Here is a 26,530-nt window from a genome sequence, read left to right on the forward strand (position 1 = left end):
TGAAAGATATCAACCCACAGGTCCAATAACTGCAGCTGACATCAAGGAGAATAAATGATAAATGCAAAGAAAACCACTCCTGTGTGTACATCATAGTCAAAATTCTGAAAACCTAATTTAAAGAGCAGATCTTAAAAGCAGCTACAGAAAAAAGTGTACACTGTACACAGGGGCACCAAAATATGTACTACAAGTGATTTTTTAGCAAAATATGAAGTCAGAAGAGGAATGACATGTTTAAAGTGCTGAAAGAAAAGAAAATGTCAACATAAAATTTTACATACAGTAAAAATACCCTTCAAAAGTGAACATGAAATAAAGACATTTAGAGGCAGACAAAAGCTGAGAGACTTCTCCAACAAACAGCACACAGGCTATGCTGAGTGAAGTTCTTGAGGCCAAAGAGAAGATACCAGATGGAAAACCAGATCTGCAAAAAGGAATAAAAAAGTACTAGAAAGGATAAATATCTGGGCAAATTAAAAAGAGACATACTTTAATACATTCATTATATGCATATATTTACAAATTTCTAAATACCATAAAAATACAATGTAAAATGAATTTTATAACAGAAGTAAAATATAACACAACAATACAGAGGATGGGAGAGGGATAAATGGAATTACATTGTAACTTTTTTACAGATTCATAAAATAGAATAATATTATTTAAAGGTAGCCTGTGATAATAACATACGCAAATTGTAATTTCTAAAGCAACCACCATATTTAACATAAAGAAGAAAATCTAAAAAGACAATCTAGTAATTTAAATGAAATATGAAAGAAAAAAATCCAATTTACCCAAAAGTTCTCAGAAAACAAGGAACAGAGAAACAAGCGACAAATGGAAATGAATGAATGAGAAAAACTTCCCTCAACCACTGTTATTGAACACTGAATGGCTCTGCAAATAAGCTTTTACTACAGACTCAATAATGTTTCTTTATGAATTTAACCTAAAACTACAAGGCAAAATAGAGCTTATATGCAAAACTTAAACTGCAGTAAAATCATTTTGACACAACTAACATTGTTTGAATCACAAATAATGTCAAGCTGTTTTACACACTTCTCATGCTGTCAAAAGTTAAAACAAGAAGCAAGATCTCCATTCCAACACAAATTTGCAGCAGTTATGTTTTTCTGAACTCAAACTACAGTACCAACAGTGTTTTCTGAATTTCAATGCAAGTGCAAAGGAAATTTTCATATTTAAAATTTACTTAACTGTGCAACTGAGAAGCTTCCATTTAACCTTCAACTGGAAGTGATTAATCTGCAATGTAATGGCATGCTAAAGGGGAAATATCAAGAGAATTTATAGAATTCTAATAGAATTTTAGAAATGCCTTCTAAGCAATGAATACACTCAAGTAAAATCATGTGCTCATGGGTTGGTATCAGTATTTGGCGGTATCTGTCTGGGTAGAAAGACATTTCAAAAATGAAGTACATAAAATCTCATAAAAAATCAGCATTAATAGATGAACATCTGCAGTCAATTTTTATGAAAGAACACTTTGAACACCAAGTGAAATGTTACTTTCCCCCCAAAAGAATTCCATGCCTTTCATTATTATACCTGTATTAAAATTGCTATTATTACACTTTGAATTGACAAAAAACTGTGAACTTTTTTTTCTTCGTGTTATATAAGTATCTACCTGACATTCTCAATTTTGGCTCTTGGCCCACAAAGACTAAGGCATTTACAGCTGGGCCCTTTACAGAGATTGGCAACCCCTGGTCTAAATGTAGTTTTTGCTACAGTTGTCAACTATGTTTTTTGCTTTGGAACCACAAACATTCTACTTCAAACTACTACTTCTATGAATCACTTGTAGACGTTGAGGAGGAGTTAGGAAGAAAAGTCGAGAACTAATTTAGTCCTGGGGTTAAATAATAATTGTAGCCAACTTGAATTGAGCACATATATTGTGCAGCTCTCTGCTAAGGAGGCATTTGTATATATTTTCTTATTTAATAAGATAATCTTATGAGCTAGGTACTATTTCTCCCCATTTTACGGAAGCTTAGTGACTGTGTTGTCAGGGATCACATTGCTAAGTGATGTGGAAGACATAACCTAGCAATGGGACATCTGAACCAATGTCTGCAACATCAATTAGGAAAAGCAAAAGAGGCCGGGCGCGGTGGCTCACGCCTGTAATCCCAGCACTTTGGGAGGCTGAGGCGGGTGGATCACGAGGTCAGGAGATTGAGACCACGGTGAAACCCCGTCTCTACTAAAAATACAAAAAAAAATTAGCCGGGCGCGGTGGCAGGCGCCTGTAGTCCCAGCTACTCGGGAGGCTGAAGCAGGAGAATGACGTGAACCCGGGAGGCGGAGCTTCCAGTGAGCCGACATCGTACCAGTGCACTCCAGCCTGGGCGACAGAGCAAGACTCCGTCTTAAAAAAAAAAAAAAAAAAAAGCAAAAGAATACAGAAAATTGTTAAAGGGGAGAAGGGGGTGGTCAAAGGCAGAGGAGTCGGTGTGGACAAGACAGAGATCTCTTGGAGAGAGGGCAGGACTACCAGTTGACAAAACCTGTTCAGGTTCCTGGAGGCTCACAACCACCAGTTCCCATCATCCCAGCAACAGCACTCTTTCCCACCCTAGCCTCGTTCGTAATGATCTGATCAATGTGTGAACAAAAATATTGTGTGTACAAGTCTCAACACATTTGATAATGTGAAGAGGTGAAGGAAAGTGGGTAGGAAAAATCTGTAGGGTGGGGAGACTCGGGGAAATGTGTCCTGGTCCAGTGCAGGTAACATATATGGGTATATATGCGTATATACATATTTATACCATATTTAATACATTACTCTATTAAGAAATTATAACAAATTTCCTTTTACATTACACATCCACATATTAAACCCCCAATATGTGCTAACAAGGTTAGAATTTAAGTATAATGATAATGTTCTCAGTTTTTTGTGGTGGACACTTTAAGAGAGTGTAAATAATAATAAAAATAATAGAGTGATCAGATCACTTGTGCTCAGGGCTAGACCCTTCAGCCCCAACGGCCTTAACCCCCCTCAACTGCTTTTCCAACCAAATATTCCTCCCCCTGCAGGATCCCAGGGCCATCTAATCAACCGGCCAATGACGGTTTCAGAGAAGCGGTCCTGGGGAGGGGTATTATCTGCAGGAACACGTCCTGCCAACTTTGTAGTCGAGTCACCTATTTCGGTTGGTAGCGGCCGCTATTTCTTTAAAAGGGCAGTGGATTTCGAAACAGGAGGGGGAGGTCAGGAAAAGGAACTCAGCTGCCTTTGATAACTGCCCTGCAGCCTTCCCTTCCCGGAGCGCGTGCTCGGCTCGGGAAGCGCCCGCGGCCGCCGCATCCCCGAGCGGGCGCGTGGCGCCACCTCTTTCCGGGGCGCCCACCTTCCCCGGGAATCCCCCCGCCCGACGGTCCCCCAGCGTCTGCGGCGCGGCCGCCCCGGCTTTGTCTCCGGCGTCGCGCTCGGGCGCCCGCTCTCTCCACATTTCCCCGTGTGCAGGCTGTAACCCGATCTCCCATTTCCTGGTGGATTCTCTTAAAGAGGCAGCGGTCGAGAAGCAGAACAAAGGCTATTGTTTTATTTCCTCCTTCGGATTCCGCGTCCTAACCGGAATGGCCCTTCATAGATAATTACTTTCGTTGCATCTGCGCTTAGTGAAACGTTTCAAAACCCTTGTGCACATCGATGTATCCAAGAGTCGGAGCCAGGGGAGGTGGGAGGAGTTTAATAAAACCTGTTTTGTGGTGTCTGGGGCCACAGTGTAACGTTTTTTAAAGGTGTCTTCCTTAAGCCCGGAAATTGGCTCGGCCAGCGGGAGGTCTCGCGGCGTGGAGGGCGGGCGCCCGCACCGGGGGCCGGCCTGGGGGGCTGCGCCGCTCGCCCCGCTCGCCGCCGCGGCCCCACGCGGCCCCGCTACCCGGGTTTCCTCCGCCCGCGCCCCCGCGGCCGCCCCTCCCCCGCGCAGCTTTTATTTCCCTGATGCCGGGCTGTAACCCGAGCTTTTATTTCCTGGTGGCTCCTTTAAGAGGCAGAGCTCAGTGCTGGGAATTCACGTCAGTTTCTGCACTGAAACTCTCAAGATCAATGAGCAAAGAGCTTTCTCAGTTCTGCCTTTCAGTTTCTCTCTTCCAGGAAGGAAAACATTCGAGAGAGCGAGGGAGAGCCGCGGGAGGGCGGGGGGCGGGGGCGCCGGCTGCGGGTGGGAGGAGAGACCGGGAGGCCGGCCGGGCTGCGTCCCGGGTCCCCGCGCCGCGACCTGCAGACCCCGCCGCCGCGCTCGGGCCCGGCTCCCACGCCCCCGCCGCCCCGCGCGCCCAACTCCGCCGGCCGCCCCGCCCCGCGCGCTCCAGACCCCCGGGGCGGCTGCCGGGAGAGATGCTGGAAGAAACTTCTTAAATGACCGCGTCTGGCTGGCCGTGGAGCCTTTCTGGGTTGGGGAGAGGAAAGGAAAGTGGAAAAAACCTGAGAACTTCCTGATCTCTCTCGCTGTGAGACATGTCTGAGACTCCTGCTCAGTGTAGCATTAAGGTAAAAATCTTCTCCCCTCCTTCTACGTGGTGGAAACCCTGAGCTGCACCGGCCAGGGCAGTCGTGCTGGGCTCCTCAGAGCGGGCTGTTGCAGTTGCTCTGTTCGCAGGAAATTATTTGGGGCGCGAGGGAAGGAGATGCAGCTCGCGGCGGCTGCTGTACCCTTTAGGGTAACCTTGCTACTCCCCCCTCGCCGAGCCCCTGCCGGCTCCTCGGCCCCCACCCCCTTGCTTTTTGACAATGAAATGCCGGTCACAATTGGTCAGAGCAACCCGGATTGTCTCCAGAACCGTAAAACACCCCCGTAATTAGTGCGCTTAAAAAAAAAAAAAAAAAAAAAAAAAAAACCTGCTCCCTATTTCTACACCCAACATGTGACTGAAATATAACTTTTGTTCCCGAGGGGTGGTCGTCTTAGAAAAAAAGTTCTTCAGTTTCCACTGCGATAGAATCTTTTTATTCTTTTAAAGGACTCTCTGGGTCTGATCAGACAGGATTTTTTTCCCCCTCGTCTGATTGTAATTGCAAGCGCTGTCGGAGAGACAGTCCTGGTGTCAGCTTTTCCTAGGCATTGCACAATGAATTTTTTTTTTAAAACCAAGGTGAATAAAGTTGCTGAATAGTTATTTTACTCCGATCCATATGAAAGTTGAGCAATCCCAAAGTAGAAAACTCCTGTGATGGAGGGAGAGGAAGAACTAAGCAACCAGGCAAAATGACCTTCTGTGTTTGACAGTGCAGAGAGGCTATCTAAGCAGCACTCTGTAAATGCAGGGCGGTAGATGTTTGTAAACACACTGCTGGGCTACCCAGTAGTTGTGTGTATGCATGTCTATATTTCTGTAAAGACTGTGGTGCTGCGGTTTGTTGCTTCTAAAAAGTTGTTGTAAAGTTTGCCACCATTGGGAGGCAGGATGATTTATCCATCTACCCGTGTTATTTTTCCCATCGCTGCATTTATTGTACACTTTATTCATTTCGCTGTTCCACCAGTACCCAGGTAGAAAGCCTTCCGCTCTTGTGAGAGGCTGAAGCTGCTGAAGTTTGTTTTTGGTTTGGCCTATTTAATGTGTGTTCACTGAATGGACACTACAGCAACAATGAACAAATAACCTGTTTTCTTCGTCTGTGGGGAGTTAGAAAAACCCTTCCTGGTTTAACACTGCCTTTCAATTAGAGTCTGTGTAGGGGAAACGCAGTAGTTCATCATACGTGCTTACTAGGTTTTTTATAATTAGAATCACATTTTGGTGTTTCTTATCAGAAAAGATATTCATGGGTTTGAGGTTAGGCTAATGTGAAATCAAAAGGTGGATTGGGCTTCTTTGTTTTTGCCTCACAAAAATGCCTAATGGAACTTTTAGGCTTTTGTGTTTGTATATAACTGGAGGTAGCAGTATGTCTGTGGGCATGGGGCGTGCCACACTAAAGAACTTAGGGTACTTTGATATTAATACTTCAAAACCAGTTTCTTTTGCGGTATAAATTAGATTCTACACAGAGTTCAGGAAAATCCTGCGGTATAGATAATCTAATTTATTTGACGCTTCATAACATAGAGGTAACTAAATAGTAGGATATTCAATAAATAAATTGTATTTGGCTCAGTGGCAATAAACCCGACATCAGGAAAATCTGGACCAACTACAGATCAGTAACTTTAGGGCAAAAACAACCAAAAACAATGCTTTCTGTGACGTTTCTTGATCCTCTTCTATACTGCATCCCCACCGTTCTGATGGGCTTATGGTGGTGTGCTGGCTGCAGACTGCTACTGAGTGGTTTGTTTCATTGTGCTCCAGTCGGAAAAAGAGTACAACAGTCCCTTGCCTTACTCACATACAGAACCAATCCCAAGCAAAACGCGTTCTTAAATGCAACATGAAAATTGTCTGTAATTTGCATATCATTTTTTTCCTTATTGCTTACAACTCAGTTCTTTCAGGGTGCCTCTTTTCATTACTGTGTACTTCTATGTAATTAAAATAGATTTAATGTTCTTTACCAGAAAGGAAAGAATCACTTTTATTTTGGATTGTTCTTTATGGAACCATTATGTATTTGCTTAGACTGCATGTGTCTAGGTGAACGTATGTGAAGAGTATCTTTCCATGGAGTTTGTTTAATTCAATGTTCCAATAATAAGCACTAGAGATCAAGGACTGGGATTATTCCAGGTCATCTGAAATGTTCTGGTGATGTGTGCTGCGTTTCATTTAGTCCTTGGGATGTGGTACGGTGACTGCATAATAAAAAATGTTTGCTGGTAACCCACAAGCAAGTTGCTTGCTTCTAGAGTCCAGTAAACAATATGCTTTTCTGTGTAGTGAAGAACGAATGTCGGAGGTTTTCAAGGATGAGCTGATGAACCTGATATACCGAACTCCTGTGACACAAAAGGCTCTCACTGTGGAGAGGTTTTTCCCAGTCCTCCTCTCCACTCCTGAAACCGTCCTCACTTGCTTTCATTCCTTACAAGTAGCGGGTCAGCAGGCAGACAGTTCCTCAGCGGCTGGTGAGATGCAGCCACAGAGGGAAGTACTTTGTTTATTTCTGAGCAGTGCCTGCTCTGCTAGAAAAGAGTAGTGTCCGATTTGGGTGGAGTTTCCAAGGTGAAAGTTTCTGAATTGGTCAATCAGTGACGCCTTTGTAAAGAAGGCTCATGTGCCCGCTCGCAATGAATGCCTGATAAGGGCTTTTCTGTTTCTTTTGCACTGTATAAGTTTGCTCCCATCACCTGGGGAAGTTAATATCAGACACACACTTTTTACGGTAGAAGAGAGGTTGACTACTCCAAGGGCACTGAAACTCTCACTGAGCCTTATTGTTTCTCTACACGCGACTTGCAGAAAGCAGGAGTGCTCGAGCACTCCTGGGGGGGTCTGTCCTACAACCCTTGAAGGTTGTGGCACTGTTGTCATGGAAGTTCAAATGCTTCATTCCTGACCATTTGGGGTCGTTTAAATGGAAGGAAAGGATCAACTCTCTATAAAAAGTCAAATTATTTTAAAGAGGATTGCATGGCTGACTGTGCTGGTCACAGGAAGAAGGAAGAGGCTGTCTTTTCCATCATCAGCCTTCACCTTCAAGTCACCTCTTCAGTTCTAAGTTTGACCAAGTTGCAGCGGAAGGTGGTTGTGGCCTAGCAGACACGGTCCCTTGTCAGGCTTGGCACAGCTTGTTAGTGGGCCAGGACTAACCAGAATCCAAAAACGAGTCACACAGTGTCTCTAGTCCCCTCCTTTCCTCCTGTCCTTATCAGTCAGCTTTCATAGCAGAAGGAAATCTGGTTTTTAAAATTTTGCTACTAACTGGGAGACTCTTTCGAGCTCCCCTTCTGGACTCTGGGCTCCTTGGGCTTAGTGATGATTATCTTGGTGTCCTAGTAGTTAGCTTGGCAGCTGGCATAGAAATATTTCTCAGTAATGTTTGCTGATGTGAATGAAGTGAGAGGTGGGAGGAGGCCAGCCCCCTTTCCTCTTTCTGTCTGCGTGTAACCTCAGGGTGACGTAACACTTTCATCCACTGGCTTGCTTGCAGAAAGCACTCAATAGGGCCCACTACAGCCGTAAAGAGGGCTAGAGCACTCCTGGGGGGTCTGTCCTCAAATTCTTATTAATAGAATTTTGATACAATAATGTTTTATAATTTTTTTTTGGAGACAGAGTCTCGCTCTGTCACCAGACCGGAATTCAGTGGTGCGATCTTGGCTCACTGCAACCTCTACCTCCTGGGTTCAAGCAGTTCTCCTGCCTCAGCCTCCCAAGTAGTTGGGATTACAGGCGCCCGCCACCATGCCCGGCTAATTTTTGTGCTTTTGGTAGAGATGGGGGTTTCACCATGTTGGCCAGGCTGGTCTTGAACTCCTGACCTCAAGTGATCTGCCCGCCTCAGCCTCCCAGAGTGCTGAGATTACAGGTGTGAGCCACTGCGTCCAGCGTAATGTTTTATTATTTTGATAAAATTCTCAAAAACTGCTTTTGTGTCAAAAATAACAAAGAAGGAAATGGAGGAAAAGGTACAACAAAGGGGCTTAAGGAATTGCTTTAACAGGTTCAGATTAGCAGGCTTCTAAGTGCCCCCCAGTTTTTCTGACAATAGAATCAGGGAACTTTCAAACATTCAGAGTTGAGAGACCTTAGAGATCCCCTGGGCCAACCTCCTCTATTTTTTACAGGGAGGGGATCCAGAGAGCTAAGGGGTTTGCTTCAACCCATGGGTGAGTGAGCCAGGTTTGGAGGACACAGGCCTACAGGTTCTTAGGCCACTGCATTCTCTGGGTTCATAGTGTGTCCCTATAAAAGGCCAAGGAAACTCGATATAATAGGCTTCACTCTCTCTGGCACTTCCTAGGTTGGTCCATTTTAATCACAAGCCAGCTGGTCTGAGGGCACGGGGGTATGTGCCAAGGAAGATGGTATGTGGGGGTAGAAATGGGCCACTGGGGTCTGGTCAGGTGTGAGAAGAGGAAGTAGTAGGAGGGAGGGGATGAGAGAAGAAGGGCCTGACGGACTTGTATTGGCACCACTATTTGCAGCAATATATATATATATATATATATATATATATATATATATATATATATATTTTTTTTTTTTTTTTTTTTTTTTTTTACAGTGCACAAAGGCCTGCAAGTTCTGTTTTGGGCTGAAGGCCCCCTATCTGCTGTTAGGACTCCTTTGAGGAATCCTTGGGTGGGCCGTAGGCTCTTTTATCAAGGGTCAGACAATCCTATTTATACTTTAATTTCTGTGTAGTAAGCTCCCTGTTTCAAACAGTCAAAGCTAAAAATGTGGCAGCTGGCCCTAGAGAAGTAGCTATCCTCCTCAGGATAAGTAAGTCAAGGGCAAAAAATACCCCAGATGTGAGCACCAGAGGCAGGTAGAGCTAAGTCACATTCTGCTCCTCTGAGTGCAGCTGTATTTGTGCACACCAGGAAAGAGCTGGGGGCAAGGTGGGGGCACAGGGTTGCTGAGAGGAACTCACACAGCAGTTTCATTTTTTTCACCAATTTTTAAAACTTGCCCTTTGGTGTGGATCTCCCAGCCGAGTGATTCAGTGTCAGATGAAGCCCCGTAGGGTGTGCCATATAGAAATGACATGTTTGTTCTATGTGAATACTACTTTAGAGACAATCCTGGAGCTTGTTTTCAGGTAAGGGTCCACCACTTCCATATTTGTTGTTAGATGTGTGTTGGGAACCAATCTCCGTGTGTATTTGTTGAATAGAATGAGTGTGCATTTACTCAGGGTTCCCACACCAAAAGGGACCCAGCTTAAAGACTGTTCACTGCCAAACCTAGTATTTGGGGACAGAAAGACTGACTAAATTAGTAAAAAGTTAGAATTATAGCCTATTCAAAAACAAACACATTTTTATTGATTTTCCAAACATACGGGAACCAAACTAATAAAAGTGTTGCTTACTGGGGCATCTCAGGGAACGCTCCAATGAATAGGCAAAAATGTGTTCCACATTATCCATTGGGTAGAAACTAGTGCTACCATGTGCTTGGAACTGTTCCTTTAGTGTCAAAATATTACCACACATTTTATTTGCTCTGTTAATTTGTTTGATAACCTTTTCTTCTTAGTAAAAATACAGAGTTCAGCCTGGTCGTTGTCTAAATGATCTGGAATTCCCAGAGTGTGGGCGAGGGGCTTGATTAGAAAAGGTATTGCCCCATGATAAGTGTGGACTCTCAGATGAGCATAACTGCTCACTCAGCCCTATGGATTTTGCTTACAGGAAACTGTAGAATGCTTGCATTTCTGAAACTTTGTAAATTCTCTGTAATTAAAGGTGTTCGTCTGCTGTTTTAGTGGCCGTTGCTCTACAACAACCAGTTGTAGCTTACAGCTATATAGTGATTTATTACAAAACACTTTCTTCTTCTCCTTTTCCTTCTTCCTCTTCTTCCTCCTCCATCATCATCACCGGCATCATTTATTGAATGCTACTGCATGCTGGTCCTTGTGCTGTTTTATATACATTATATACATTATCTCATTTACTCTTCACAGCTCTCTAGGGATGCAGTTTTTCTCTCCATTCTACAAATGAGGAAACTGAAGCCCAGAGAGGTTAAGTGATGTATTGGCCTAAGACCTCGCAGGCTGTAAGTGGCAAAGCTAAGGCCAGAATCTCTACTGTGGGACTCTAATTCCAAAGTATTTTCTATGAGGGCATTCCAAAGTGCAGCCATTTTTGCGAAGAAAATTAGGAAACTTGAAGTGACGGGTGGCTGGTGGATTGTTACATAAGCTGAGATGAGAGGCAGGAATAGAGCTGGCAGAAGTGCTTGCAGAGGTTCTGAGTTTCCTCTGCTTCCTGGTCTCTTCTGAAGATGGGTCTTCCTAGCCATTACACAAGTAGCGGGGACAACCAGATGGTCACACAAAGCCACCACCCACTGTGGAATGAATGTCTAAGTTTTCCATATTTACCCCAGTCTCTAATGTCCTCTGGTGAAATTTTGTCTTCTGATGGGTTTCATTTTGGGCCCTTGTTTTTCTCAGATGCCTTTCTTTTCTTTCTGTTTTTCTCTTGCTTCCTCCGGTGCTTAATGGCTTCTTCATGAAGCGGTTGGAAATCTGAGAGATTGTGTCCTCATCCTGCCCGGCCTCGGGCTAGACACCTTCTTTGCCTGCTTTTTACTTCCTGGTCAGTTGCTTCTCCTTATACAACTTTTTTTTTTTTTTTTCCTTTTAAAGCTTTTCACACAAACCATAAACACAAATTTTTGTTTTTCTTAAACCATCTCTCATGTACATCTTTAATATTATGTGATTTCCAGGAATCTATTTCAGATATTCCCTCATTTTCCCCTATAACAAAAGGAATCATCTTTTTTTGACTCCTATCTCGATGGCTTGACCCAACTCGCCTGTTCTAATTTCCTGGAATGAAGAGAGCATTTCGGCCATCTGACTGTATACATTTCTGATTTTGAACGACTCTAATGAAGAGAGTCTTCAGAGCAAATGTAGGGAAAGAAACAGAGAAAGAGAGAGATGTGTTGTGGAGATAATATGAGGGGATTCAGAGAGCGTTATCCAAATTTGTCATGAAGCAAATGAGGAAACTGAGTCTTGTGGTGTTTAAAGAGCTTGCCTGAGATCACATTCCTAACTGATCAAGCCAGAGTCAGAATCAGCGTTCCATCCTAGGTCCATGTTCCTCTAAGACCATAGCAGAGGAAAAATGAGAAAAAGCAGGCAAGAATTCAGAAAGCATAGCTTCCTTTTGAAGATTCACATGACATATTAGTGTTCATCATTGTGACTTCCAACTGAAAGACAGAGTTCATGTTATGAGATTTAAGAAGTGAAGAAAGAATGCAATGTATTTTGGAAAGATATCTAACAAAAATGGTTGGCATAAGAATAATGTTAAGTTTTAAAAGGCTAAGCTTCAGTTATGTGGATGAATGATTTATGAAAAGTACTCCCCCATGAAGACACAAAAGAGGTAGCCAATGCATCTGCAAGCTCGTGAGGCCTGATGGCCTCCCTGGGGGTATTTTCCCTTTGTATGTGGGAGTCAGATATACGGAAAACGACTTCATTTCCTGAATGACCCAAAAAGGACGCAGTTGCCCTGCTGAGTGCCAGTTGGTGAGTGTGCTCAATGGTGTTAGTGTTGCCACAGTGTAGTCCCAGTCACCACGTCTTTCGATTTTGACTTGCATTTTCTTCTGTCTTATGTTGTTCTTTGGTTCTTACCTGTAAAGCTGACTTCCCTTCAGGAGATTGTAAGGTGCTCAGAAAAGGGCTTTACCTCACTGCCATGCTGTGGATTCTCCTAGGGGAAGAGTACAGACAATGGAGTAGACAGACCCATGAATCCTGGTTCCTGAACTTGAACTTGTTCAAGCTACTTAATCATGAACCTGTTAACTCATCTGAAGTGGTAATAAAAATGTGTCTCTTAGGGTTGTTGGGATATGTACATTGCCCAATGTAGTGCTTTATACTGTTAAAAAGTTAGTTCTCCTCCTCCTTTATACATCCTCCATAACGCATGGATCTGGAAGAGGCTACAGATTTTCTGGTTCTGTGCCCACATTATACAGTTGAGAATACAGAGGCCAGGGGATGGTTTGTTTTTGTTTTTGTTTTTGAGACAGTCTCGCTCTGTCACCCAGGCTGGAGTGCAATGCCGAGATCTCAGCTCACTGCAACCTCTGCCTCCCAGGTTCAAGCAATTCTGCTGCCTCAGCCTCCTGAGTAGCTGGGATTACAGCTGTGCACCACTCACCTGGCTAATTTTTGTATTTTTGGTAGAGACAGGGTTTCACCATGGTGGCCAGGGTGGACTCAAACTCCCAACTTCAATTGATCCTCCCGCCTCGGCCTCTGAAAGTGCTGGGATTACAGGTGTGAGCCACTGTCCCCGGCCCCCGGCCAGGGATGTTAATGGCCTTGCTCAAGCTCGTGTGGCTAGTTGGTGGTGCCATCTGAACTAAAATCTAGGCCTCCCGAGTCAGCTGACTCCCTGCACAGTGCTCTTGTCACTATCCCATTGAGTTGTTCACAGGGCTGGGGTCACTCAGTCAGTGCTCAAAAAAGCTCTTATTTTAACTTTAATTGAATACAAGCCTCAATAATAGGAGAGATGAGCCAAGTGCAATTATATGATAATAGCAAATGCCTTTTGCATCTTACAGCAGAATTTTGAAGGAATAGCTAATGTGGTTCTGAATAAGTTTCCAGAGATGAAAGAAAAGGAAAAAACCTAAGTCTGGAAGTAGTGTACAGTGAGTCTAACTAGCATTATTACTCAGCGCTCAAGTATTTGAACCTATTCAGGGATCTGCTCCTTCATACAGTTGCTTATTATTTGTGACTGGGGTGAGACTTGAAAGAGAGCATCAATCCTCCAGTCTGCTTTTGTTTAACAGGCAGTTCCATGTCTGTCTGACCACAGAACAGACACTGTTTGCTGTGGGCTGGTGAATGTTCACTTTCAAGAGCAGGGAGTAGATGGCCCTTCGTGGAAGTTTAATTATACAGAAGAGTTTGAAAAGGCCAAGTTTGTTACTTTGGGGCGTGGGGAAACCTTCCTCTCTAGCAGATGTGAGGGGACCGAAGTGTCTCTTTTCAGCAGTTGTATTCTTCTTGCTGTGGACCTAAACTCGATCCTAAGTCATTCTTTGTATGTACATGGCAAATGGGAAGATGAACTATAGACTGGAAAATAACCCTTTTTTGAGGAATTGTGGAGAAAATGTTACCCACCTGTCCCTCCTACCGCCATGCAATAAGTGTGGGCTACTTAATACTCTTGAAGCAAGAGTTTAGGTTTGGAGAGAAACTGCTCCTCTGATCTCCTCTGGAAACCACAAGTGGAAGTTTGTGATTTTCTTCTCAGCTGCCCTGTCCCCTCTCCCTTGGGTTATGACAGGCCGTGTAACTTTATCTTTCTTAGGACTTATCTCTTTGATGAGGTCAGTAATCCTGCTTCACTTACGTCCCCTATACGTAAGATTGCCATAACCAAAGATGACATGCAGACTCTAAAGCATTTCCTGGAAAAAATGAGCTACAGATAGAAGTAAGGCTCGTAATTTAAAAAATCGAACCCCAGAGAACAGCCTGTCTCTGAAGTTAACCATTCCCCCAATACTTTCTCTTGTTTCCCTGGTGAAAGTGTGAATCTGGGTTGTGGCAGGGGAAGTTCTGGCACTGCTAAGAGGTGAGGAAGGAAGAGGGAGGGCCCAGAGCTGCCCACCTCACTGCAGGTGTGGCCTGGAAGAGTGCCAGGGTCTCTAATGAAGAATCAAGGTCAAGGGATGAAGAGGAGTTCGCGAAGGGGCACAAAAATACAGCTAGATAGAAGGAATGTGTTATAGTATTCATTAGTACAATAGGGAAATTAGAGTTAACAATAATTTATTGTGTATTTCAAAATAACTAGAAGAATTGTACTGTTCCTAACACAAAAGAAAAATGTTTGAGGCAATAGATATGCCAGCTACCCTGATCTGATCATTACCCATCTGCACAGATATCAAAATGTCACATGTACCCCCAAAATATGTACAACTATTATATATCAACAAAAAAAATCAAAGAGACAATTTAGAATAAGTACGGTCTCAAGCCTAGTGACTAATATGTGGACAAGTAGATCTGCACTAGGGTATACAGGAGGAAGTATTATGGAGACTTCATAAAAAGGGAGATGGGGCCGGGCGTGGTGGCTCACGCCTGTAATCCCAGCACTTTGGGAGGCCGAGGCGGGTGAATCACCTGAGGTCAGGAGTTCAAGACCAGCCTGGCCAACATGGTGAAACCCTGTCTCTACTACAAAAATTAGCCGGGTGTGGTGGTAGGTGCCTGTAATCCCAGCTACTCGGGAGGCTGAGGCAGGAGAATCTCTTGAACCTGGAAGGTGGAGGTTGCAGTCGGCTGAGGTTGTGCCACTACACTCCAGCCTGGTCGACAGAGTGAGACTCTGTCTCAAAAAAAAAAAAAAAAAAAAAAAGGAGATGGGGGACATGGTGGGAATTTGCTAAGCTCTTTTGTTAACTGCTTTAAAGAACTCAGACTAGGGAAGTAAACTTCTCTCAAGTTTATTGCTGGTTGTTATTTCCAGACCATTTGTCTTTCCCAAACTGCCCTTGGCCATCAAATCAGACTCCTGCTAGAGTAAGCCTCATGGTAGTGTCTCTTGGCTCACCTCTGTGGTTTTGCTAATTATTTTCATGTATTGACCTGGGATCACAGACCAGGCACCCAAAGGGACAGAGGTGAGTTCTTTTTCTTTGGGCCTCTTTGGATACTCATAACCCAAGTCCCTATGACAGGTTTTGGAAAAATGGCACATCTGAAGGATTGGATCCGTGGTGCATTTTGTAACTGCTGTATCCTCTTTTCTTTAAGGTCTTGCTGTGTCACCAATGCTGAACTACAGTGGCGTGATCATAGCTCACCGTAACCTCAAAGTCCTGGGCTCAAGTGATCCTCCTGCCTCAGCCTCTGGAGTAGCTAGGACTACAGGTGTACCACCTCACCTGGCTACTTTTTTAAAAAACTTTTTGTGGAGACGAGGTCTTGCTTTGTTGCCCAGGTTGCTCTCAGAACTCCTGGGCTCAAGTGATCCTCCCACCTCGGCCTCCCAAACTGCTAGGATTATAGGCATGAACCACTGCGCCCAGCCATTTTGTCCTCGTTTTGACTTGAGATCTGGGAGATTTTAAAGATCCGTGTCATGAGTTCACTTGACTGGTGCTTTGCACTTTTGAGACCCGTCACTCTCCTGACTAATAGGTCTTGACTGCCACTAATGGCCAGCGATGGCTGGGAACAGCAGGACACTCTCACTTTGCACCTTTTGATCTGGTCTTTATTCAAAGTGGGGTGAACCCAGTGGGAGAGTTGTTGTTTTGGGGATAAAGTCTGGGTGACAGATTCTTCAGGCTGGGTAAGTCTCCTGTTCTCCCCGACTTTGAGACCTGAATGACCTGATTTGGCTGACTACACCTCCAGTCCCCTGGACAGCAGCCAGCTCCTTTGATTTTGTGCCATTTAGTCCTTCCCTTCATCTGCTGACGCTGATACTTTTGGGTGAGGTGGAAGGAGAGAGCATACCTGTTGGTGAGGTAAGAGTGTTTTCCTTCAGAGAACCAAAGAAACAAAGGCTCCCTTTCTGAATTTTGTGTTCTGCCTCTTTGCATCTCTGAGGCTCCTTGCGTCTGGCAGGGCTGTGAGTGAGGAGATGAGGGTGTGCTCCTCTGCAGGCAGAAGTCAGCTGTAGGTCAGATGTGGCTTTGGAACACAATGGAATCCAGGGGGAATGTTGGCGAGCACAGCAAGGCTGGGGTGAAGATCCTCTAATCTTGTGCAGCGTGCTGTAAGAGTATCTTTAACTTTCGCCGAGACAGGCAGGGCAATGAGCAAAAGGACCTCGGTGTTAGGTGACATCTCAAGTAGGGCACCTGGTAGTACACCTGTCTTGCATGTTCCCACCCTTCCCGACGCTTTATCTTTTTGAAGCCACCTACCCTTAGAAAATGAACAAGGAGCCACTGACATAGACAGCAAGTATATTTACTTATCTTTTGGGTGCAAGGCAGTTTGCCCTGCTGGGAGAGATGTGGGATAAGGCCCCAGAGTGGAAAAAAACAAAAAACCTTAAAAATGCAAGAAGGAAGAAAGGTAGGTGAGCCAGCAGGTCCCACTGAAAGGCCTTGTTATTGCAGCAAAGAGGGAAGAGGTGGGCCCAGTGGCACAAGTCACTAACATTCTTCTGAGAGTCACTAGCCAGTTCTTCTGAGAATTTCTGTGTCTTGAAAAACTTGGTAAAATGGCCAAATGGAGCTTCTCCGAACTAGGGGGAATGCCTGTGTGTGCGTTCGTTGTTAGCCATCATGTTGAACAGTCTGATTTAAGGGAAAGTTGGTCTGTGTGCATTTTCATTTCAGCTGTGGTCTTTGAAGGTTCGCCATGGAGGAGGTGTGGGTAGATGAGAATAGAGTCTTCTGCCTCTTGGTTGGCTTATATGTAGGTTATAGGTGAATGTGAGTTCACAACCCCCAGCCTATTTCTTATTTGGGTGCACTTTTGGATGACTTGCAGGGCTGAGTTTGGGAAAACTCAGTTACTCTTCCTTTATGCACGTATTTCTGCCAGACTAAATGCCAAATAGATAATTGGAAAGAATTTTCTTCGCAGCCCTGGTCCCCAAATTGGTGTCTGTGATTCTTCCTAGGGTCTCATATTATGAGAGTGCACTCCCTTTAATCTTTTGGGACCTCAAGTGGGGTCTGTGTGGACAAGATTGTGCTTCTTTGAGAAACTTCTTGCTGCACACCGGCCAGGGTAAGGCAAGAGTTAGTCCTGTTGGCTGGGTGGTTCTTGGGCAGTTGAGCATGCTTAGCACTTGAGAGGTTTCTGTTATACCATTTGCCAAAAGGGACATCTCTCAGCTGGTCCTAGTGCCCCAGGGCACAAATGGCAGGCTTTAGGAGAAAATGCACAATTTCAGGTTCAGTCTTTATCTGCATTTGTGTGCATGAATGGACTAATAATTGCAGTGCATTGAACGATTTCTGCATACTCCAACACCTAGAAAGTAGCTTCCTGGGTTAGGGAACGGTTCCTAGGTACAGCTACCAAAGGCTCAAGTTTAAGCACCAACACTGGAGGTTAGAATTAGCACGCTGTAGGGAGGACAGTGAGAGGGTAGCTGACACAATGCCTTTACCGGCTATTTTTAGCTTTAGTCAGACCTATCTGGAGTGGCTTGTGCTTTCTTGGGCACCGTCCTGCATTTATTCCAGGGTTTGTGCTTGTGACTCTGTTTGCATATATGCCACATGTATTGCATGCTCATGGGATGATAAATTGCAGAAATTATGGCATAATCGGTTTTCTAGCCTATAGAGGAAAAGATTACACAAAATCCAGCCTTGTTGTGGCGAAGAAACCTAACATATAGATGTAAAATATATCTCCTTGGAGGCCTGGCTTTGTGATGGGCTATAAACGGATTGTTAAACAGCAATGTGAGGGGCTGTTAACAAGCTGTTTCTAAGAGCATCTCCCTGGTCTGGTCTGAAAAGGTAATGTGTACATATTGTACATTTGAGATAGTTTGCCTGTGGTGTTTATATGTTGGTAGGTTGTGTGTGTGTGTATGTGTGTGTGTGTGTGTCTTGTCTGTCTTCAGTGGTGAACTGAAAAAATAATTTAAAGTGTTGTTTATGTGCTTCTATGTTAGTGTCTACATTCCAAACTGGGCAATATTTTTTTTTAAGCTGGCTTAAGTGAAGAGGTGTTTGGTCAGCCACAGGGTATGAATCAACCAAACTTCAAAAAGCTTCAGTGTGTTTTTGATAACACTCTTAAGTATTTAATAGCTGCTTTAAGGATTTGTGCCTTAGTGTACTTGGATGAATAGGTAAATCACCTCCCCATCAGCAAACTAGCATTTGGGTTCCCACGTTGGCAAAGCAGGGTTCCTGTTATGTGTCTGGTCGTATTTGAACTCCTTTTCACATTCAGGTGACATAGTTGAACATCAGTCCGTGCCAGTTTCTGCTACTATTGGGTTTTTAATGGAAGAGAACTCTTTCTTGTTACTACGATGCCATGCTTCTGCTGTGTTAGCAGCTGCTGTATTGAAAAACAGGTGTCTCTTATAATCCTCTGACTGGATCAGTTTGCTAGCCTGGCAGAGTCTTATTGTTATTGTTTTTATTTATTTATTTTTGTCCCATATAAGTCAGAAACTGCCAAGAGATGTTGATGAGTGGGATTAATATGAGAGGAGATGGCAGCTTTTCTTGGTGGAGGTTTCTGTTACAAGAATCTAAGAGTCTTATGAAGATAGGGCTAAATAAAACCAGGATACGAATCACAGGGGAGAACCACCAAAAGAAGGGTAGTAAATGAATGGTTCTCTCAAGTCACCTCTCTGTCATTCTTCTAAGGCCAACTTAAAGCCAGCACTGCCACAAAAGCCATCCAGGACTAAGGTTAGCGAACTGTGACCCCTGTTTGGTCCACGATGCACTAACAGACTCTTCCACTTGTTGCTTCTTACTGCTACTGGAATGGAAGCTTTGGGAGGGCAGGTGTGCCATCTTTTCCAGCCTGCCAGGCAGTCTGGTGCATACTCGTCTTTCTCCTCCATACCGGCTGTCACTGCCTTCCTTCTGGCCCCAGACCTTTCAGTTGTCTCCTCTCTGATCTTCCTTCCTCCATTTTGTCCCCACCCCCAACACAACTTGGAATGATTCTTTGCAGATAAAAATGTGATCTTGTTACTCTCTGTCTCACACCACAGTACCACAGTGTAGCATGAACCCCAGCTTCTTGTCACCTGCAAGGCCCTTTACTGCCTACCTTTCTAGTATCATCTCCACCTTATGTTCCAACCACATAATGAACTTTTTTCTCAGGAGGACATGGTCTCGCTCTGTGGCCAAGGCTGGAGTAATCTCAGCTCACTGCAACCTCTGCCTCCTGGGCTCAGGTGATTCTCCCATCTCAGCCTCCCGAGTAGCTGACACCACAGGCACGTACCACCACACTAGGCTAATTTTTGTATTTTCCGTAGAGACAGGGTTTCACCAGGCTGGTCTCAAACTCCTGGGCTCAAGTGATCCGCCCAACTCGGCCTCCCAAAGTGCTGGGATTATAGGCATGAGCCACTATGCCCAGCCCATGTAATGAACATTTATGCCTGGAATCTTCCCTCGATCTTCTTTCTGCCTGGCAGCCAATTTGTCATTGGAAGTCCATTTCTCAAGCCTCCCTGTTGCTGCTGGGCACAGTGTTCCCGTGGCTTATTGAACTTGCTTCTGTTATTGGCAACAATCCAGTTATCCTTGAATTATCATCCACACTGGAGTGAAAGCCCGCTGAGGACAGGAGTCTGATGGGTTCATTTTTATATTTCCAGTGTCCAGCTCAAGGTCTGGCACAGAGGACAGCCAATGGCCATTAATTGAATAGAATTTCTTAATCAGTAGGTATTTATTAAGCTTCTGTTATGGACTTAATTGGTGCCAGGCTCTTTGATATGTAAGATAAAGACCTCACACAGTTGACATCCTGAGCAAATACTCTGTGAGGGTTGAGGAAAGAAGAAAGGTAGAGACCTGTGTTTTGAAACATATCAGGACTCCATGTCAGGGCGAACATACTGCCACCTCCCATACCTAAGGGGCTCCTGTGAGGCGTAAGTACTGATATGTACACACAGGGCACTCACAAATGCTCTCCTTCTCAGTTGCCTACTTTCTAGAGGGGAATATAGACAGCTGGAGAAGAAGCTTGAGAACCTTCAGGCTGGATGTGCCAGAAACAGCAGACACAGCCCAAGATAAATGAATGTATTAACTGATCATCCTTTTTTCTGATGTGGCTCAGGATGCCTCTTGGGTCAGGGAGAGAGAACCAGTGGCTGTTTGTTGTAGCTGTGTGCGGTCTTGGCCATAGCTGGCTGTGGTATCTGGGACCCAGTGGCAGGTCACCACCGTATGGGGCTGCCAGTTGCTCCCCCACCCCATTCCTCTAAGAGCTAGTAGGGAGAGAGAACCCGGAAGAGCAGCACGGCTTGCTGAAACTTCTCTGAGGTCTGTGATTGGCCTTTCCATGTCAAGGGAAGAATCCCTCTCTTACTTGAGTCAGCTCTTTCCAGTCTTCTCTTGTACAGCCCATGTTCTCTCCTACCCTATCTGAGATGAAGATCTCTCTGGAGCTCTCATTTTACTCCTAATAGATTGCCTCGAGGGACTAAACCAGTGAGAATGACTGGGCATACTATGGGACTAGAAAAACAACTCAAAGTTATGCCTTACGGATGGTAGGACAGCCTCAACATTGCTGTTTACAGTGGATAGCCCAGTGACATTTATTTAAAGAGGGCAGTCTTAAGAGAGTGTGTTAGGGTTATGAATCTGATTAAGTGTGATCTGATAAGTGTGAAATGGACCACTTGGGAGAAATCAGGTTACTTTCAGATATAAGCAGACCAAACTAGGCCTTCCACACAAGCCTGAATAGCTCGTTTTCTCCCTATTTCTGTTGCCATTGAGGTACAGCTGGGATTCAGGGCATTAGGATATGTGAAAACTTTTAGCTTCCTGAACCCAACCAGACCCCAGCAAGAGTCCTTTTACAGTTTCCCCGAAACTGTCACAAGTTTTCCTGACCGCCTGCTGGGGGCTTTCTGTTGCAGACCTACACGGCAGCTGCCTGCCAGCCCTGCCAGATTTGACTTCATCTTGGCTGCAGGTGGGTCAGTCTCCACGAGGCTTCTCTTGGCCTGTCTGTCCACTCAGGGCATTTAAGGGTCCTCTTGCTTTGCTCAGATGGGCTCCTCGAGGGCTTGTGCAGTAGGTTGAGAGTTGTTACGGGTGCTGATCTGGACCACTTAGGGAGCAGAAAGCATAGGTCTGTATATGAATGTGAAAATACACATTTAAGAAGCTGCTCAGGTAGGGGCAGCCATGGAAGTTGTGCTCCCTCTTAAACACTCAGCGTACACACCTCATCCTCAGACAATGTGCTGCTTACATTTCCAGTGTCCAGCACGGTGCCTGGCACAGAGGAAGGCCGATGGATAGTAGTTGAACAGAATTTTTTTAATCATCAGGTATTTATTAAGCTTCTATTATGGACTTCAAGTTTCCTCCATGAATGCTACCAGAACCCTTGCTCAATGTCTTCACTGTTGAGGCTGTTGAGTGAGAAGCCATTTCCTTCCCCTTCTACTTCCCCTCCCTTTACAGCCTTACCAGGCCCAGTGTTCAGAGGACACAGGGACCTAGGGCTTGGTGCTCATGAACCTAGGGTTCCTAAGAATTAGTATGTCACAATCTAATCTGGAGACTATCCGCCATTTAGTTCCATGGCAGATTATGGTCTTGGTTCTAGCAACCTGCTGAAGAACAAACCTGGTGGTTTCTTTTCTTTCTTTCTTTTTTTTTAAATGGGGACTTGCCTTGTCTCCCAGGCTTGAGTACGGTGGCATGATCATAGCTCACTGCCTTGACCTCCTGGGCTCCAGCGATCCTCCCACCTCAGCTTCCCAAGTAGCTGAGGCTACAGGTGTGTGCCATGATACCTGGCTAATTTTTTTTTTTTTTTTTTTTTGAGATGGAGTCTCACTCGGCCGCCCAGGCTGGAGTATAGTGGCATGGTCTGGGCTTACTGCAGCCTCCGCCTCCCAGGCTCAAGCAGTTCCTTGCCTCAGCCTCCCGTGTAGCTGGGATTACAGGTGCACGCCGCCATGCCCAGCTAAATTTTGTATTTTTAGCAGAGACAGAGTTTCACCATCTTGGCCAGGCTGGTCTTGAACTCCTGACCTCACGATCCACCCGCTTCGGCCTCCCAAAGTGCTGGGATTACAGCCGTGAGCCACCATGCCCAGCCAATTTTTAAATTTTTTGTGGAGACAAGGTCTCACGATGTTGCCTGGCTGGTCTTGAATTCCTGGACTCAAGTGATCCTCCAGCCTCAGCCTCCCAAATTGCTGGGATCACAGGTGTGAACCGCCACAACCAGCTGAGAACAGACTTTTGAACTACCACAACTATAGGTCTGTTGGACATTGTTTTCAGTTGAAATTGCTTAAAAATTGACCTGCATTGGAGAAAATTTCATGAGCCTTTTCTTAAAGAGTGATTGAAATGCCAATAAGAATGCAATAACAAGTGCCCTGTGTAGATGTGTGGGAGGGACACCCTCCCCTCCCTCCACCCAGCAAAAGCTAACGTACTTTCCAAATTCTAAATTGTGATGTGTGACTTGGTAAAGGACTTTGCACTGTTTTTTTTTTTTTAAAAAAAATTGATGTGGCAAGCCTTACAAAAGGATATGCCGTTATATTCTAACAAATTATTTCTATCGAAAAGAGTGTCATGTGAGATTAGGGCTGTAGAGGAACAGCCTTTCAACTAGTCTTCCATGTGGCAAAGGTGGCACCCAGTTTCCAAAGACAGCACAGACGCCAAGGGTCTTTTCTGAACTTCTTCGATTTCTATGATCCCTGGCTGGGTCGGAGAAGGGCTAGTTAGTATGTTTTTCTTTCTTCTGGATGAAAGTTGCAAGGACACTTAAGCCTTATGCTTCAGGGAGGAATCTGATCGCAAGTTGAGATCAGGAAGAAATTTTCCCCCTGTGGCTTCCTATTGCACAATTGCCCGGCCAGGTGTGCTACCTCTGTTAAACAAAGACACACACAAGTGCACACCTCCTTACTGGCCATCTTCAGAGCAGGACGTTGGACGTTGTGGGCCAGCAGACTGGTTCCTTTGGCATGTCCCTGCGCTCAAAGATGGGAGGCAGCTGCCCGTCTGCTCCTGTACTTGGCTGTCCTCTGGGTGCGCTGTACTGAGCTCAGGGCCACGTCTTCAGATCCCTACAGCTCTTTGCAACTCTTACTTTGTGGGACAATTAAAATTAGGTCTAATTCTGTACACACCCACATGCACACATATCTTTTTTAAAGTTTTCCTTAAACTTGCTTCCCCTTTCCTGGGCTTTGCTTCCCCCTTCCCGGGCTTTACACCACATCAAACCCATATGCATTCCCCAAACATCAAAATACTGTTCACAAATCATAGTAGAACTCTTTAACCATAAGGTGCGCAGTTGCCAATCTCAAGCTTGGATTGTAAGTGACTTCGAAGTCTGATCCAAAAGACTGTGGGAGGAGGGGGAAGGAACATGGATGGACTTCTTTCCTTCCTCCCTCCCTTCCTCCTTTCCTCCCGTCCTCCCGTCCTCCCTTCCTCCTTTCCTCCCTTCCTCCCTTCCTCCCTTCCTTCTTTCCTCCCTTCCTCCTTCCTTTCTTCCCTTTCTTTCCTTTCTTTTCTCTCTTTTCTTTCCTTCCTTTCTTCTTTTTGAGGCCCCGGCTGTGCTGCCTCTTGTGCAATAGGATAATTACCAGCGATTCCCAGGCTCGCCTGCTTTTCTGCCTTTACATCTCTATCTCCTGTGGCGCAGTACTTCCTTCTGCCTCTATTATTAGCTTACTTAGCTTTACCATTCAGTTCTCCACCTCCTCCCCGGGTCCCTCCCCATCTTCTTCCAGCCTTTCTTTCCCGTCACCTCTGTAAAGGTATTTTGGGGAGCTACCATTCATGTTCTATTCATACAGGAACCCTCTTTTCCTTTATTAATATAAAATAATCTTGGTCCTCCCTCATTTTATCATATATTCATTCGTATTCCCAAAATAGAAACCGTCGCCACCAGCACGTAACGTCTGGCCTGTAAACCTTTAAAGCAGGATGTGCCGAAATGAGATCTTCACAAGCAGGTGCGCCTCATCCCCTGACCTGCAGGCCCTTCTTCCCCGGCGGCCATTCACCCATCTTCACACCATCTTCTTGCCCTTCTCTCTGCTTTTTGATGATTCTACCCCAATCACATTCCTTCCCAAAATGACTGTGTTAGTACTTAATTGTTCACCTGGGCTTGTTCATTTTGTAGTTCATCGTTTCCTTTTTTTCTTTAAAATTTTCTTGTTCTTCGGGGATACACTGTATTCTTGCAATTAGAGATTATATCAGTTTTCATGGCCAAAATTTGTCAAGTGGACATAATAGTATTTGGTATCAAGCACGCCTTTCAGGAAGAAGGGAAAAACAGTAGATTTTGGGCAGCTTTTGATTACAATAATTTCAAATTTCTAATAACTAAGAAGTACTTCATGTGATTCTTGTAGAGTAAAAGCTTAAAAATTACCCTTTTCTTTGTAATTGATATGAGTCTTACTTCGTTTGGGTAAGAAACCCAGTTTGAGGCTACCAATTTTTCAAATAGTGGTCTTAGAAACTCATTATTGCTGTAATTTCAATAACTAAGTAGGCATTCCTATTCAAACCTTTACTCAAGTAGTTATATTCTTTAACTATAGTTACTCATTTGTAACATTTTTCACTATAAGGGTAGTGACATCCTGTTTGTAACACACCCTGTCCTAGGACTAAATGGAAGGGATTGAGGAAATTCTGCTGGAGTCTAACCCCACCATAGGGCAGCATCATTTTAGGAACAAAAGCAGAGAAGCTCACACTCTTCTGAGTATAACTGGGGAGAAGATTTAGGGAGGTGGCTTGTAGGATCAGTTTTAAGACCAGGTCAGACATACGTACAAATTCTTTCTTTGTAAATGAGAAGTGGCCTTTAATAGCTTTCATATGGATAGATGGGTAGGTGAAATATTATTCCACCTAAAGCATGACATTTCAGTAAGTACTACACTTTGAAACTTGCCTTGCAGGGTTTTAAAAATATTCTTTTCTGGGTTCTAATCATTTATAATGAAGAGTCACTAGCATTTTATTAAAACCCATATTTTTTGGAGAGGGATATTAAGTGAGCAGGGATTGTGGGTTGTTCTTGCTTTTCCTTAACTGTCCTGCCCCTAAAAAGTGATGGGAATAACCCAAACCTTAAAGGTTCCTGGGGCTTTCTTTTTCCCAAGACAGGGACCTCCTCCTCTCCCCTGCTCTCATCCCACTTGTTCCTGAAAAAGGGTAAGGTTCGGGGGGCGGGGAAGAGAGAAGGAAATTAGGGTTCTAGCTTAAAACTGCTGCTAGAGTGGCTAGTTCTGGGAGCTTTTTGAGAGAGGCCCAAGGTGGCAGCCTTGTCTCTTTTGCCTCTTTCATTAAACCTGGGGTTTGCAGTACAATGCTTTGGGTCTCCTGTCCCAAAAATAAAGGGCTGTGGTAAGTATCATCCTGACAACTATCCAATCAGTTCTGACTATGAGGCACTTGTAATTCAGAAGATAGTCATTAGATTTGGATAGAAAGAAATGAGATTTGATGTTCAGTAGATCAGTAGGGTGACTATAGTTCATGTTAATCGATTGTACATTTTAAAATTGCTTAAGGAGAATAATTTGAATGTTTCTAGTATAAAGGAAAGAGAAATATTTAAGGCGATGGATATACCAGTTAACTTGATTTGATTATAAATGTATCAAATCATTACATGTACCCTGAAAATATGTACATCTAATATGTATCAATAAAAATAAATAAATTCATTAGAATAACAGAATTTAGACATTTAGAGCTATAGTTTTAAGGAATTTCAGCCCAAGGCCCAAAGCTCGGTTAAGTGACCTACTGAAGGTCCCAAGGCTATTATTGCCATATTAGAACTAGAAGTCAGATCTCCTGACTCCCACCAGTGTATATTGACTTTTGACCCAGCAGTTAGTTTTATTTTAGGCTGTATTTTCGAAATAACAGATTGGTTCAAGTCAAAATAATCTTATTCGTGTGGAAAAACTCAACCAGGTGAACTGAGTGAATGAACCTACTTTTTAATTGGGTGTTTTTAGGTCATGTGAAAAAAAAAACAAATCAGAAGGTCCTGTGTGCTTCATGTTTGGATCTGATCCTTTTTTTTTTTTTAAGCTGAAAATGAATGAAGGATGGTGGAGTGGGAACTAGGCTGTATGCATAAAACACTTACCTGTCTGCCTTGTCACCTGCACTCCAG

General features: G+C 44.3%; 1 protein-coding gene across 4 annotated transcripts in view; it reads left to right on the forward strand.

Annotated features, from left to right (window-relative positions):
• The window catches only part of ETV6 (ETS variant transcription factor 6), a 396,338-nt gene that overhangs the window by 151,175 nt on the left and 218,633 nt on the right, over window positions 1-26,530 (forward strand). The window contains exon 1 of one of the 4 annotated variants that reach the window (XM_034935384.4): window positions 3,931-4,552. The exons of 1 other annotated variant lie outside the window; for it this stretch is intronic. In XM_034935384.4, the coding sequence (XP_034791275.1) occupies window positions 4,520-4,552 (33 nt within the window). In that variant the 5' untranslated portion in view covers window positions 3,931-4,519. Of the gene's footprint in view, window positions 1-3,930; window positions 4,553-26,530 lie in introns of those variants that run through there. 2 more of the 4 variants (XM_034935383.4, XM_034935385.3) reach the window with 2 other exon arrangements.

Source organism: Pan paniscus, chromosome 10, assembly GCF_029289425.2.
Source record: "Pan paniscus chromosome 10, NHGRI_mPanPan1-v2.0_pri, whole genome shotgun sequence".
NCBI lineage: Eukaryota > Metazoa > Chordata > Mammalia > Primates > Hominidae > Pan > Pan paniscus.